This window comes from Narcine bancroftii, chromosome 3 (assembly GCF_036971445.1).
Source record: "Narcine bancroftii isolate sNarBan1 chromosome 3, sNarBan1.hap1, whole genome shotgun sequence".
NCBI classification, from domain to species: Eukaryota; Metazoa; Chordata; class Chondrichthyes; order Torpediniformes; family Narcinidae; genus Narcine; species Narcine bancroftii.
The window spans coordinates 337,375,881-337,390,595 of NC_091471.1; the positions used below are offsets into that span (position 1 = coordinate 337,375,881).

Below are 14,715 nucleotides of genomic sequence, written 5' to 3' on the forward strand. Positions count from 1 at the left end.
CACTGGCAGGTAGCAAGGAAAATGTATCATGCTCACTTGGGGAAAAAAAAATCAAAAATAAAATATTCAAAAAGAGAAAGGCACAAAGTATTAATTAACACTCCCACTACTCAGGCTGCATGAAAGCGAAACATTTCAATCAAATGTCAACATTTATCTCGAAAAAATGGAATTTAAATTGGTGCAAATTGTGTTACACCAGCATAGATTAGAACCCATTTTGCAATACTATGGTGAATTTCCACATCTCATAAACAGTATCGTAGCCATGGAAGAGGTACTAACACAAATTCACCAGGATAATACTTGGATTAAAATAGGACCAACCATAGTTAATTTTAACAAGTTGATAAGAGCAGATGTTAATTGCTTTTTGAGCTTGCTCCACCATTCCTCAAGATTAAAGAGTTATCTACCTCAGTGCAGAAAAAATGGACCTATCTTCCAAATCTTAGATCTCCTTAATATCCAGAAACTTCTCAATCTCAATTCTGAATGAACTCTATGACTGACTCTTATAGCTTTCCAGAGTAGTGAATTCCAAAGATTCATCATGCCACATGAAGAAATTTCTGACCTCAGTCCAAAATAACCTCACCCTTGTTCTGAAACCAAGCCCTCATTATTAACACCTTGGCCAAGGATCTTACCCTGCATCCTGTTAAGTGTTGCGAAAATGTTGATTTTTCAGACATCACCTCTCATTTTTCACTCTCTCTAGAACCAGTCCACACTGTCTATGATGAGCATATCCTGAATTTCAAGAAAAGCAGCCCAAAAAATACACAATACCCCACGTGCATTCTCATCGAAGTCCTCTAAAGAAACATTATGATATCTTCAGTTCTTTACTCAAATCATCTTTTGGTTCGCTAATTCCCTCCTGCCCTGAAATTCAAGTTCAGTCAGGTATCCAATCTCATTTAAAAAAAAATATTTTATTGTTTTGTGCAACAAAATTAATAACCATATTCTTGCCCACTCAAATTGTCAACATCCTTTGAAATCACTTTAGAATCATAGAATGCTCAGCAAAGAAAATAGGCCATTCAGCCCTTCTAGTTTGTGCCAACCATCATTCCATGAGACCCACTGACATATTCCCATTGTGTAACACTCCAGAACTATCCCATCCATGTATCTATACAAATTATTCTTAAAACTTGAGATCAAGCCTGCATTCACCACATCAGATAGCAGCTCATTCCACACTCCCACCACTCTCTGAGTGAAGGACTTTCCCTTAATATTCCCCCTAAACCTTTCCCCTTTCAGCTTAAAACTCTCGTATTTATCTCCCCCAATCCAAGTGGAAAAAGCCTACTCACATCCACTCTGTCTATACCTCTCGATCTGGTAAATCAAAACTCCCCTCATTCTTCTTCGCTCCAAGGAATAAAGTCCTAACCTGTTTATACTTTCCTGTAACTAACTCCTGAAGACCCGGCAACATCCTAGTAAACCTTCCCTGCATTCTCTCAATCTTATTGATACCCTTCCTGTAGTTAGGTGACCAGAACTGCACACAATATTCCAAACATGGCCTCACTAATGTCTTAAACAACTTCAACAAAACATCCCAACTCCTATACTTTGATTTATAAAGGCTAGGATGTCCAAAGTTTTCTTTACAACCCTGTCCACCTGCAACATCACGTTCAGGGAACACTGTTTCTGTATTTCCAGATCCCTTTGTTCCTCTGCAAACCTCAGTGCCCTACCATTTACTGTGTATGTCCTATTTTGGTTTGCCCTTCCAAAACACCTCATCTGCCATTTTTTTTTGGCCCTTTCTCCCAGCTGGCACAGATCCTTCTGCAAGCTTTGAAAATCTTGCTCAGTCCACAATGTCTCCTATCTTTGTGCTCTCAGCAAACTTGCTGATCCAATTGACCAAGATATCATCCAGATCATTGATATAGATAACAAACAAATCCCTGAAGCACACAGGCCTCCAGTCTGAGAGGCAGCCATCCACTACCACTCTCTGTTTTCTCCTACACAGACAATTTTGAATCCACTTTATAACCTCTCCATAGATACCTAGTGTCTTAACCTTCTGAACTAACCACCCATGTGAGACCTTGTCAAAGGCTTTAGTGAAGTCCATGCAGACAACATCCACAGCCTTCATCTACCTTCTTGGTAACTTCCTCAAAAAACTCTACAAGATTCATTAAACATGACCTACCATGCACAAAGTCATGCTGACTGTCCCTAATTAGCCCATGACTGTTCAAATACCTATATATCCCATCTCTCAGAATTCCTTCCAATAATTCACCTACTACTGACGTCAGGCTTACCGAACTATAATTACCCATTTTATTTTTGGAGCCTTTTTTTAAGCAACAAGTCAACATGAGTTACTCTCCAATCCCCTGGCACCTCACCCGTGGTGAAGGACATTTTGAATACATCTCCCAGGGCCCTTGCAATTTCTACATTAGACTCTCTCAAGATCCAAGGGAATATCATTTCCAGCCTGGGGAATTTATCTACCTTTATTTGCTGTAAGGCAGCAAGCACCTTGTCCTCCTTAATCTCCATATGTTCCATGACACTTCTGTTTGTTTCCCTTCCTTATGCACTATGTCATTTTCCTGAGTAAATACTGATGCAAAAAAACTTGTTTAAGATCTCCCCCATTAAGCGATGGTCTACAGATAGTTGACCATTATGATCCTCTAGGGGACCAATTTTGACCCTCACTATCCTTTTACTCTAATATACTTACAGAAACCCTTCTGGTTTACCTTCACATTATCTGCCAAAGCAACCTCATATACTCTTTCTGCTTTCTTGATTTCCTTCTTGAGTATTTTCTTACATTTCTGTACTCTTCAAGTACCTCATTAGCTCCTTGGTTCCTAATCCTGATATACACCTCTCTTCTTAACCAGATTGTCAACATCCCTTGAAAACCAAGGTTCCCCATGCTCATTAAATTTGCCTTTAATCCTAACAGGAACATGCAAACTCTGCACTTTCAAAATTTTGCCTTTGAAGGCCATCCACTTACTTAAACACCCTTGCCAGAAAACATTATATCCCAATCCACTCCTCTGAGATCCTTTCTCATTTACACAAAATTTGCCTTCCTCCAATTTTGAATCCCAACATGAGGACCATACCTTGAAGCTAATGACATTATGGTCACTAGACTCAAAATATTCACCTCCTCATACATCTGTCACCTGTCCGGTCTTGTTCCTTAATAGGAGATCAAGTACTGCATCCTATCTCATTGGTACCTCTATATTGTTGACTTAGAAAACATTCCTGAACACATTTTACAAACTCCAAGCCATCCAGCCCTTTCACAGTATGGGAGTCCTAGTCAATATTTGGAAAGTTAAAATCTCCTACTACCACATTGGTCTGCTACCTCTCTACAGATTTGCTCCTCCATTTCTCTCCAACTAATGGGCAGTCTATAATACAACCCTATCAGTGTGGTCACATCTTTCCTGTTCCTGAACTCCACCCATATGGCCTCTGTAGACAAAAACCCTTCTGGCTGTCCTGCCTTTGCACAGCTGAGATATTTTTCTTTCACTCCCCCTCCCCCCTCCCCAAATCACATCTGGAACATTAAACTGCCAAGTCCTGCTCCTCCAAGACTCACTAAGACCTTGCCAATCCATGCCCTAAACTAATAATCTTTTCCAACAATACTCCTTACTTTACAATAAATACACGCGAGAAAAATTCTACCACGTACAAACCTTTGATTTCTGTCTATTCATGCAGTCCTCGCACGACCTTTATCCTCCTCCTTCTCACTAACTGCTCTAACATTCTGGTTCCCCTCCCCCTGCAAATCTAGTTTAAACCCACGGGGATAAGACTAATAAACCTACCTGCAAGGATATTAATCCCTCTCCAGTTCAGATGCAATCTGTCCCATCGGTACAGATCCCAACTTCCCTGGAACAGAGCCCAGTGATCCAGAAACCTGAAGCCCTCCCTACTACACCATGCCCCCAGCCATCTCCCTTCCTACTCCATCCCAGTAATATCAGTGACAAACTTGGAGGCCCACTGGTTCCCTCAGCCAAATTAATGATGCAGACCATGAATGGCTGGGAACCACGTGGCAAAACTATTACCAGGAGGCAACCCAAAATACCAAAGTGGACGTGATCATGGGTGACTTAGAAAGCAGCTCCTTCACCACCACTGAAGAAACTGAGGCCTCTCTCTCCCAGAATGTTACTGAGACCGGGGCTGGGTGCTCTTGACCTGAGAATTCATCCATAGAAAACATTCAAGTGTGGAAACGACCGGGAAAACAAAACATTGTAATGCTCCGCGACTCCAGTAAAACTCCAATAATCCAGCACCCACAGGTCTTTGGTGTGGCCAGACATGAAGATTATTATAACCCATTGAACGGCACGTTTCAACACCTGAACACATTTAAAACAAATCAGTTTCCTATAGATTTCCAGTAAATGGAGTGAAGACATCAACCCCCCCCACCTAACCCCACCCCCCCACCTAACCCCACCCCCCCACCTAACCCCACCCCCCCACCTAACCCCACCCCCCCACCTAACCCCACCCCCCCACCTAACCCCACCCCCCCACCTAACCCCACCCCCCCACCTAACCCCACCCCCCCACCTAACCCCACCCCCCCACCTAACCCCACCCCCCCACCTAACCCCACCCCCCCACCTAACCCCACCCCCCCACCTAACCCCACCCCCCCACCTAACCCCACCCCCCCACCTAACCCCACCCCCCCACCTAACCCCCCCCCCCACCTAACCCCACCCCCACCTAACCCCACCCCCCCCACCTAACCCCCACCCCCCCCCACCTAACCCCACCCCCCCCACCTAACCCCACCCCCCCCACCTAACCCCACCCCCCCCACCTAACCCCACCCCCCCCACCTAACCCCACCCCCCCCACCTAACCCCACCCCCCCACCTATCCCCACCCCCCCCACCTATCCCCACCCCCCCACCTATCCCCACCCCCCCACCTAACCCCACCCCCCCCACCTATCCCCACCCCCCCCACCTAACCCCACCCCCCCCACCTAACCCCACCCCCCCCACCTATCCCCACCCCCCCCACCCTCGACCCAGTGCTTGGGGTTCCGGATGGGAAGGGCCACGTCCCCAAAGCTGGATCTTCTGGAGGCAGGAGCCGAACCAGCCCGATTGGAACGATCTGAGCGCACTTGGGCGGGCAAACCCAATGAACGCGCGTTCGCAGGCCCCGGCCCTGCGATGCGACAGGAGGGCCACCGGGAACCGAGGCCACGCCGGCCTCATCAAGGGAGCGACGGAGCATGCGCGCAGCGCGCGCTCGCTCAGCCCCGGCCCCTGCCCCTCCCCCTCCTCACGGCGGCCCTCTCGCTCGGTCTCGAGGACGTCAACTAAACACGTCGGGAGGGACCTTGGATCCCCATTTGCCGGCCACGGAACCGAAAGAAAGGCCCTTCGGCCACCCCCTCACCTTGCCGGTTTTCCAACAACTGTTTCTCAAAATCGTCAAAATCTGACATCTGTCTCTCCCTCTCACTTCCAGGTCGCTCGACGGAGAATTGAAACGCTGCCGGTTCTCAGCTCGCCTTTTCATCCACCGTTGACGGCAGCATTCAAAGCCGAGGGGGTTTTTTTTCTCTCTCTGTTTCTCCCCCCCCCCCCTCCTTCGCACAATGGCCGCTTCGTCACCCGCTCGCGGACCGCGCTCGCCTCAGCCTAACTTGAGCCGCGGAGTGACGGCGAGGCGGGCCAACCCGTGGCCGCGGAGCCGCGGGAGCCTTCAGCGCTGGCCAATCGGCGCGGCGCGGAGGCGGGGCTGGGTCGGCCGCGTTTGGTTGAAGCGGAAGCGTCCCCTCTCCCATCAACCTGCAACAAAGGCATCATTTACCTCCCATTTCAACTCAACCCTCACCCTTGTGTTTGCACCCAGCCAGCTGGGTAAAGATTTTTTAAGGGTTGCTATCTCTCAATACCGTTCCCCAGTGGAAGAGGTAACACATGAAGCAATATTGAAATATACCAAGACAACAAAGTGGTTTGCAGATATACCAGCAATGCATTATTCATACTTTTTTTTAAACTATTGAAATTTTTCATCTGCTTCAATAAGCATTAAATTCAGTGCTTTACTCAGATCCTCAAAAACAGGAAGGATGTCTAGTGACTGTTTTCAGTTACTGACAAGCAAAGATGTCTCCAGAGCTGCTGTAAAGGTGGGCCGGTGGCTGGCTCAGGGGGAGGAGAAAAGATTCCACCTGGGAGATTCGAAAAGGTGGGCCAGGGGCTCAGGGGGAGGAGAAAAGATTCCACCTGGGAGATTCGAAAAGGTGGGCCAGGGGCTCAAGGGGAGGAGAAAAGATTCCACCTGGGCGATTCGAAAAGGTGGGCCAGGGGCTCAGGGGGAGGAGAAAAGATTCCACCTGGGAGATTTGAAAAGGTGGGCCAGGGGCTCAGGGGGAGGAGAAAAGATTCCACCTGGGAGATTCGAAAAGGTGGGCCAGGGGCTCAGGGGGAGGAGAAAAGATTCCACCTGGGAGATTCGAAAAGGTGGGCCAGGGGCTCAGGGGGAGGAGAAAAGATTCCACCTGGGAGTTTCGAAAAGGTGGGCCAGGGGCTCAGGGGGAGGAGAAAAGATTCCACCTGGGAGATTCGAAAAGGTGGGCCAGGGGCTCAGGGGGAGGAGAAAAGATTCCACCTGGGAGATTCGAAAAGGTGGGCCAGGGGCTCAGGGGGAGGAGAAAAGATTCCACCTGGGAGATTCGAAAAGGTGGGCCAGGGGCTCAGGGGGAGGAGAAAAGATTCCACCTGGGAGATTCGAAAAGGTGGGCCAGGGGCTCAGGGGGAGGAGAAAAGATTCCACCTGGGCACCCAGGTGTTTGAGTGGGGTGAGCCCGGGACACCGGGGTTCACTGCTGGACCCTCTGGAGGTGTTGTGGGTCTATCCGCAATACACTGAGGAAGGAGGGCGCCCACTTGATAGCCCAGGAGATGCCGCCGCTCAGTCGGCCACCCCGCGGGGTCTAGGCGGCAAGTCCCAGAAGTGCAATAAGGAATATTAACATCTAGTCGTATGTAACGTACCTGAATGCCAATATAAATAAAACACATAATAACAGAATATGTTGGAAACAATCAGGAGAGAAAATCAATTCATAATTCGGATCAGAGAATCTTTGTTATAAATGGAAAGGAGAGAACACGATTTCTGTGATCTAAGCTAGCTTCAATTACCTGACATGGTTAGAGGCCATTTCCCTTGGCATTTCTCAATGTTTGGCTTTTTTTTTCAGGAGATGGGACAAGAATAAGGTTGATGGCCATGTAGGATGATTGGTGTGGGTGCCTATCCATTGTGGGAGTAAGATCCATCACACCCTGGACACATTCTTTTCTCCCCCACCCCAATCAGTAGAAGGCTTAAGAATGCAAAAGCACACATCAACAGGTTTAAAGACAATTTCTTCGTCACAGCCATCAGGATCCTGAATGAACCCCATAGTGTTTTAGACTGGCTTTTGTGACAGATTATGTTCTATTTTATATAGTATAAGTTATGTTTTAAAGGTTTATGGCAGGTTTTTTAGTATAGGTCGCATACACGCACTTCAAAACAGACCTCATTTAAAATGCCAGTGCTCTGCTCAAGCCAAACAATTCAGGCTAAGGGTACCTTTGCAAAAACTTTGAAGAATACATATAAGGACTTCACAAGTAGGTGTTCATTGGTCATGCTGTGGAGTAATGTACTATTTTGGAAAGCAACAGATTGAATGAGTTTAGAAGATTAGGTCTGGAGCCGCAGTCTGTCTGAGGGCAGTTGGCTGTTCTAAGAGGATCATGTGGTTTTCTCTTGAGTGAGAGAGAGAGAGAATTCAGTTCTACAGTTCAGCAGCAGCAGCTGGACTGGAACAGGACAAGCCGGCAAACTTGTGGAAAAACCTCATTTTGAAGACAGTTTGTGAGTTCTTAGTTCAGCCTGGTCAAAGCTCTTGTGGTCCATACAAGAGGAGATGGCTGGCTGCATAATGTTCCACTTGAAATATGGGAAACAAAAAGGAACTCTGTGCTGACCTGAAAGAAAGAGGTCATCATGTGGAAAACCCTGATGGGGAAAGTTTCTTCAGGAAGACACTGAAGTGGCTGATCAGAAGGAATCTGTTGTGGGTGTCTAGCGAACAACAAATCTCTCTGAAAACCGACAAGAACCTTCCTGAGTGGTAATCATTTTCCTTTCAAGCACCAAAGCCTGGTGAAATTCATAAATGCTAAATTCTGTGCACGTGATAAGAATTACCTGATGATACCAGTGAACTTGGAGGAGTGAGGAGTGAGGTTGGACTGTGAATCAAAGAACTTTCCTGAACTTACGCACACATTACATACACGTGCGCTTAGAATTAGAAGGGGGTTAAGTTAAGTTAATAGTGATGTTAAAGTTTAATCCTGTTTTCATGCTTAAAGATAATTAAAAGCAACTTTTGTTTAAGTCTTGGTGAATTTCTATTGCTGCTGGGTTTTGGGGTCCTCTGGGCTCGTAACATTTGCTTGGTGCTATTTAATCTTCCTTTTCATTGTAATCCTATACTCTGTAAATTATGTTCCATATTAGATGGCTGTATGTGATTCTAGTGATAACGTTGGTCTTTTCAAAGAGGAACCCTTCTCACTGTACTATGTATTTTGTGATAAATAAACCTAAACCTTCATTTGATATATTAAAAAGAGAGTTTCAGACATTCTCTAAAATCTAAGATTTTGGAGAATAGTGCAGCATTTCCTCGAGTGAATTTTCAATGGAATTCTTAATATCTCATGCATGGGAATTTGCAATTAATTTCCAAGTCCTGTCCCTCCCAACTACAGACAAAATATTAATCCTTCTTTAGATCATTTCTGGATCCAAACTGGTTTATTCTGAGCACAATGCTTTAAATCTCCATTGAACTAGAATAATGGAAAATGTGCAGGTATTTTAGGATCGGGCAGGGAAGGGATCAATCAAAATTTATGTTCCAGGTCGGAACATGCTCTGAGATACCCAGGGCAAAATTACTGAGGTTTTATAAGATTTTTGAATCTGTTAACATAAATTGTTGAAAAAAGACTGCAGTTTCTTATCTTATTTTTAGAAGAACACAGTGGGAAAACAAGTAAATTACATTCTGGCTTCATTTGGAGTCCTCTGGTTGATTCACTTTGGAGGGGCTGAAAGGGAAATGGTTGCATTATTTGAACAGTTCTGAGAAGGAGTTGTTATTGCATCACAAAAGGATTAACAAAAAGAAAAATGCAGATAGCAGGTCATGTTGCATCCTGAGAAAGTAAAAGCAAGTTGATGTTTTGGGCCTGAGCCCTTTTTCAGCTGTGCTGAAAATCAGATATGGGGAGAAGGGGGAGGAAAATAGACTAACTGGTAAGAGATAATAGGTGGATACAGGTATGATGGTAGAAGAGAAGGAAGCTGATAGGAAGAGAAGCAGAGGGCTAAAAACAATAACTCTCATAGGAGAAGAAAGGGATGGTAGAGAGCTAGAGGAAGGGGATAAAGGGATGATGGAAGGGGTTAACAGAAATTGGAGATCAATATTGATGCTGTCTCATTGGAAATTGCTGAGATGGAATATAATTTGCAGGTGGCCACAACTTGGCAGAATAGGAGGCTGTGGACGGACATGTCAGTGTGGCAGTGGTGTATCAGACTGAAGTGGTTGACTATTGGGAGGACCTTGCTGTTGCAGTGGACAGAGCAAAGTTGCTCAACTAAGCATTCTCCCTGTCTGTCCAGTCTCCCTGAAGCAGAGCTGGCTACATCAGGAGCATTGGATGCAGTAAACATTAATTTAATTTAGACATACAGCATGGTAACAGGCCCTTTCGGCCCTTGAGCCCATGCTGTCCAATTACACCCAACTATCGCTTTGCAGCCACCATTCCCGGAACAGTGCACTGCACATGCGTAAGCTCCATGAGGGTGCATTAATTGAATTGAGTACTAGCAGGGAGCAGATGCCATGCTCAGGGTTCTCTCTCTCTCTCTCTCTCTCTCTCTCTCTCTCTCTCTCTCCCTCTCTCTCCCCCCTCTCTTTGATTGTGTACAGTAAAGTTGTTTGGTTCACCTCACCTGCGGACTCATCCAGTTATTCAGTGGTGTCAGAAGTGGGATCGAGAGCGTCCCAAGCCTGAGGCCTTCCAATCGGTCGCAGTGAGTAACCAGAATCATGTTTGCAATAGTTGCCATAATGGCAGATGGGTTTAGACAGCCTGACCCACTCGCGTTTGAAGGAAATGTAGAGGAGAACTAGCATATATTTGAACAAGAGTATGACATTTATTGCGCAGTGCACAGTGACAATGGAAAGGCACAAGTTTAATACTAGAGACCAAAAGCCTGGCGAGCCAATCCATTCATGCGTCAGCCATTTGAAAATCAGGGTGAAGACCTGTTACCTTGGAACGCTCTGTGAGGAATTAATTAAAGATAGAATGGTGTGTGGTATTTGTGACGACAGTATGTGGAAAGCGCTTCTGTGCAACAGCGAGCTAACGCTAGCAAAGGCCATCTCTCCCTGTCTGGCTACAAAACTACTGAGGAAAACAGCAAAAAGCTGGCCTCTCCACATCAGCAGGTCATGAGCATTGACGCAATCCAGGCAGGACTGGCTAACAGAGAGTGGCTGGGGGCCAGGAGGAAGAGCCAGTGAGGCCACCCCACACCCTTGACCAGGGCAGGATGTGGTAACTGTGGAGGTGATCACATGCTGAGAAGAGAAATGTGCCCAGCATTCGGTCAGCAGTGCAGAACCTGCAGAAAGTGAAATCATTCAGCAGAATCTGCAGATCCAGGCAGCAAACCAGCACATGGACCAGACCAGAAGGACGATCGAGCAGTTGAAGCAAGAACAGGTGTGATAAAATCCCGATGATGAGTAATATGTCAATTGGCTGACCCCACAGATAGCAGGCAACCCAGAGGAAACCTCGATCAGAGGAAAAAATGAGGCCTTCATATTCATGATAGTCAACGGCAAGGTGGTGGAGATGTAGGTCGATACAGGAGCAAAGTGCAACATCATGTCACTAAAGACATTCAACCAGCTGAAAAAAGCGGAACAGGTTAACCCATGTCTCAGGTCAATGAGGCAGCAGAATCGAAACCAATGGCACAGTGTGGCTACAGTGCTAGGTACAGGGACAGTTACACGTAGTAACACTCTTCGTGGTCCACGAGGACATCATGCTTCTGCTAGGCCTGAGCGCATGCATTGTTTTGTTCAGCAGAGATGTACAACAGAGCAGACCCTCCGAAGAAGACCTATCACAGAGAATTTTTTCCGAATACGGCGAGCTTTCAACAGACGAGCTGGGGAAGCTGCCGGTTACATTCTCCATGCGGCTCAACTCGGAGTTAAGACCCATGGTTCTTCTGGTGGACTGCATTCTGGTGGCAATGAAGGACAATGTCAAGATCGAGCTGGACAGAATGCAGGACTTGGGCATAATCACTCCAGTTTTGGAGCCAACCGAATGGATGTCCTCCATGGTGGCAGCCAAGAAGAAGGGCGGACAGGAGATCTGGATCTGCATAAACCTGCGTGATCTCAACACAGCCCTGAAGAAACCACATCACCCCATGTGCACTGTAGAAGAAATTGCTGCACAGAAGGCCAGCACAACAGTATTCTTGGTCCTAGGTGCGAAAAATTCATTCTGGCAAGTCTCACTTGACTATAACTCATTGCTACTGACCATGTTTAGCACTGCATTTGGTCAGTACAGGTTCCTGTAGATGCTATTTGGAATCACTTCGGCCAGTGAAGTGTTTCAAAGATCCGTGGAGCAAACTTTTGCCGGGTACCCCTGTGCCATCATAGTTGATGATGTACTGGTGGATAGCAAGACTCAAGAGGAACATGACGCAAAGTTAAAGAAGGTGCTTGACCAAGCATGGAAGGTAAATCTGATGCTCAACCCCTGGAAGTACAGGTTCCGCCTAAACCAAGTCAGCTAAGTAGGCCACGTGGTCATCAGCAAAGGCCTGAAGGTGGACCCCTCCAAAATGAGGACCATCAGTGAAATGCCAGTGCCAATGGATGTGGCAGCCCTGCAAAGATTCCTTGGCATGGTAAGCTACCTGGGCAAATTAATCCCCAACTCAAGCGAGCTGACAGCCCCATTGAGGCAGCTGCCGCATAGAGACATAGAGTGGACCTGGCACAAACAGCAGCAGAATGCTCTTGACACTTTAAAGAAACTCATGTTGTTCCCACCAGTCCTCTCCTACTATGACGTACGAAGACTGGTGACAATGCCGTACAAACCAATGCTTGCGGCACCAGCAAGACTACAGTGAATGATGCTCAGTCTCCAAAGTAAAACATTACTCTGATGCACAAGTATGGTAAAGGAGATGCATTTCTTAGTCGATGTGCTATTGCGAGCCCCCAGAAAATGCACAGTCCAACAGGTTGAAGAAAAAGACAGATTTGATGTTATGATGGTCACCCACATATCCTCAGCTTAGCTGAAAGAACTAAGAAAACACAAGGTGGAAGATGGTACTTTAAACATCCTAGGGACCTTCATCAAGGGTGGCTGGCTGAACAAGAGTGCAGTCTAACACTAGCAGTACAACTCCACTTTGCCTTCCATGACGAGCAACTCATTGATGAAGGGCCAAAGAGCGGTAATCCTGAGCTCACTGCAGAATACTTATGTTGAAATCCTGCACAGAGGACACCCGGGTGCAGAGGCGACAAAATGCAGGCAGAGGGACATTGTTATCTGGCCAGGCCTGACAGAAAGCATAGACCAAGGGGTACAGGCCTGCACTAAGCAACACCAGCAGAAAGAGCCACCGCAGCTCCACCCTTTTCCAGACCTACCCTGGTCGACTGTGGCAATGGACATTTTCAAATGGTGGAAGCAGCAATACTTGGTACTAATTGATCCCTACTCGGGATGGTTCGAGATAGATCTGCTGTGTGACATGACCTCCTTTATGGTCATAATCAAGCTGAAATACTTTTCAGAGCATGGGGGTGCCTCACACTCTGCTATCAGACAATGGTAGGCAGTTCACCAGAGAGAGATTCAGAGACTTTGTAGCAGTGTGGGACCTCACCCACATCACTAGCAGCCCAGAGTACCCACAGTCAAATGAAGCGCATGATAGCTCATGGAAAAGTCTCACAGGGAAAAGACAGATTATTCCTCTACCTACTCAACCTGAGGAATGTCCCTTGTGACACCACATTGGGCTCACCGGCGCAACGGTTAATATCAAGATGGACCAGGATGACTCTACAGGTGGCAAGGAGGCTTTTGGAGCCTCAATGAAGAAACCTGCAAGAAGTCAAGGCCCAGCTGCTGAACAGAAGGCTGGCACAAAAGAAATGCTATGACAGAGCAAGCTGATCGCTCGAGCCATTGGCAAAAGGGCAGGTCATAAGAATGCAGACTCCACAGGACTACGACCGCATGAGCATAATCGAAAGGAACAGCCAGGAACCCAGGTCATAGCTGGTGCATTCAAAAGGGAGGGTGTACAGAAGAAGCAGATGGCACATTCTCCCGATAAGGGAGCCGTTCCCATCTCAAACCAACCCAGATGAGACTGTGGTTCTTGGACTTGGAATGTGAGCCTGAGATCAGAAGGGATCCCCCAGCAACCACTAATGAAACAATGGACAGTTCCCCTGAGACAATGGGCAATACACATCCTCAGGATGAGGCACCCCAAGCCTCCACATCCACAGAGGGCTGTTACAGGACACGTACTGGGCACATCTGTAAACCCAACCCAAAATATTGAGACTAAATGAGGTTGGTTGTATGATATTCGAATGTAACCCATGCAATGTTTAAAATGTTAAAATCGGCTCATACTGTGTATATTGGGGGATGCTCAAGAAAGGGGATGTAGACAGCTGCTGCCGTCGGCTGCTCTGCATCCGCGGCAATCGCAATGCAGCCCCGTACTCGCAACAGCGCGCTGCTCATGTGCAAGCTCCACGAGGATGCGTTAGTATTAGCAGGAGCAGACGCCATGCTAAGGGCTATCTCTCTCTCTCTTTGATTGTGCACAGTAAAGTTGTTTGGGTCACCTCACCTGCCGATTTGTCTAGTTATTCAGCACGCAATAACAAACAGAAACCCACACAGACACGGAGAGAAAGTATAAGCTCCTACAGATAGTGCGGGATTTAAACCCCAGTCGCTGACGCTGTGACTGCATTGTGCTAATCGCTACACTAACCCCATGCTAAATAGGATAAGGCTAGTTTTGAGAAGATGTTTAGAATCATGAATGGTTTTATCAAGTTTTATCTGCTGCCATTGACAGAAAAATGAGTAATCAAATGCACAGATTGAATTTATTTCAGGAAAAGTGGCAAGAAACATTTTGTACACGTGATTTAAAATGCATTGAAAGGATTCTGAGAGCAAATTCAAAAAATATTGAACAACTGACAGAAAAGTATTTACAGGGCATTGGACAAAGAGTAAAGAGATAGAATTAAATATACAATTAATTGGATACCCCTGTCAAAGAGACAGAATAGACACAAAGGGCCAAATAGTTTCCTTCTGTGTTCTACTCAACCTTACCAGGGCCGACCATTTCCCAATTTTATTTCTATTGGGCAAGTGGTTTAAAATTGAGACAATTTGGAAAACTAATTTAAGGGTTAAATCATGTCTGAAGCTGTAA

General features: G+C 46.5%; 2 protein-coding genes across 7 annotated transcripts in view; one reads left to right on the forward strand and one right to left on the reverse strand.

Annotated features, from left to right (window-relative positions):
• The window catches only part of LOC138759279 (splicing factor U2AF 65 kDa subunit-like), a 49,482-nt gene extending 43,742 nt beyond the window's left edge, over window positions 1–5,740 (reverse strand). For 2 of the 5 annotated variants that reach the window (XM_069929463.1, XM_069929462.1), the window contains exon 1: window positions 5,476–5,735. In XM_069929463.1, coding sequence (XP_069785564.1) covers window positions 5,476–5,524 — 49 coding nt within the window. In that variant the 5' untranslated portion in view covers window positions 5,525–5,735. Of the gene's footprint in view, window positions 1–5,475 lie in introns of all 5 variants that reach the window. The other 3 variants (XM_069929465.1, XM_069929464.1, XM_069929461.1) reach the window with 3 other exon arrangements.
• dhrs7cb (dehydrogenase/reductase (SDR family) member 7Cb) overlaps window positions 5,374–14,715 on the forward strand; it is a 49,073-nt gene continuing 39,731 nt past the window's right edge. Inside the window, exon 1 of one of the 2 annotated variants that reach the window (XM_069929468.1) lies at window positions 5,374–5,995. The gene's annotated coding sequence lies outside the window, so the exon portion shown is untranslated. Of the gene's footprint in view, window positions 5,996–13,070; window positions 13,827–14,715 lie in introns of those variants that run through there. The other variant, XM_069929467.1, reaches the window with a different exon arrangement.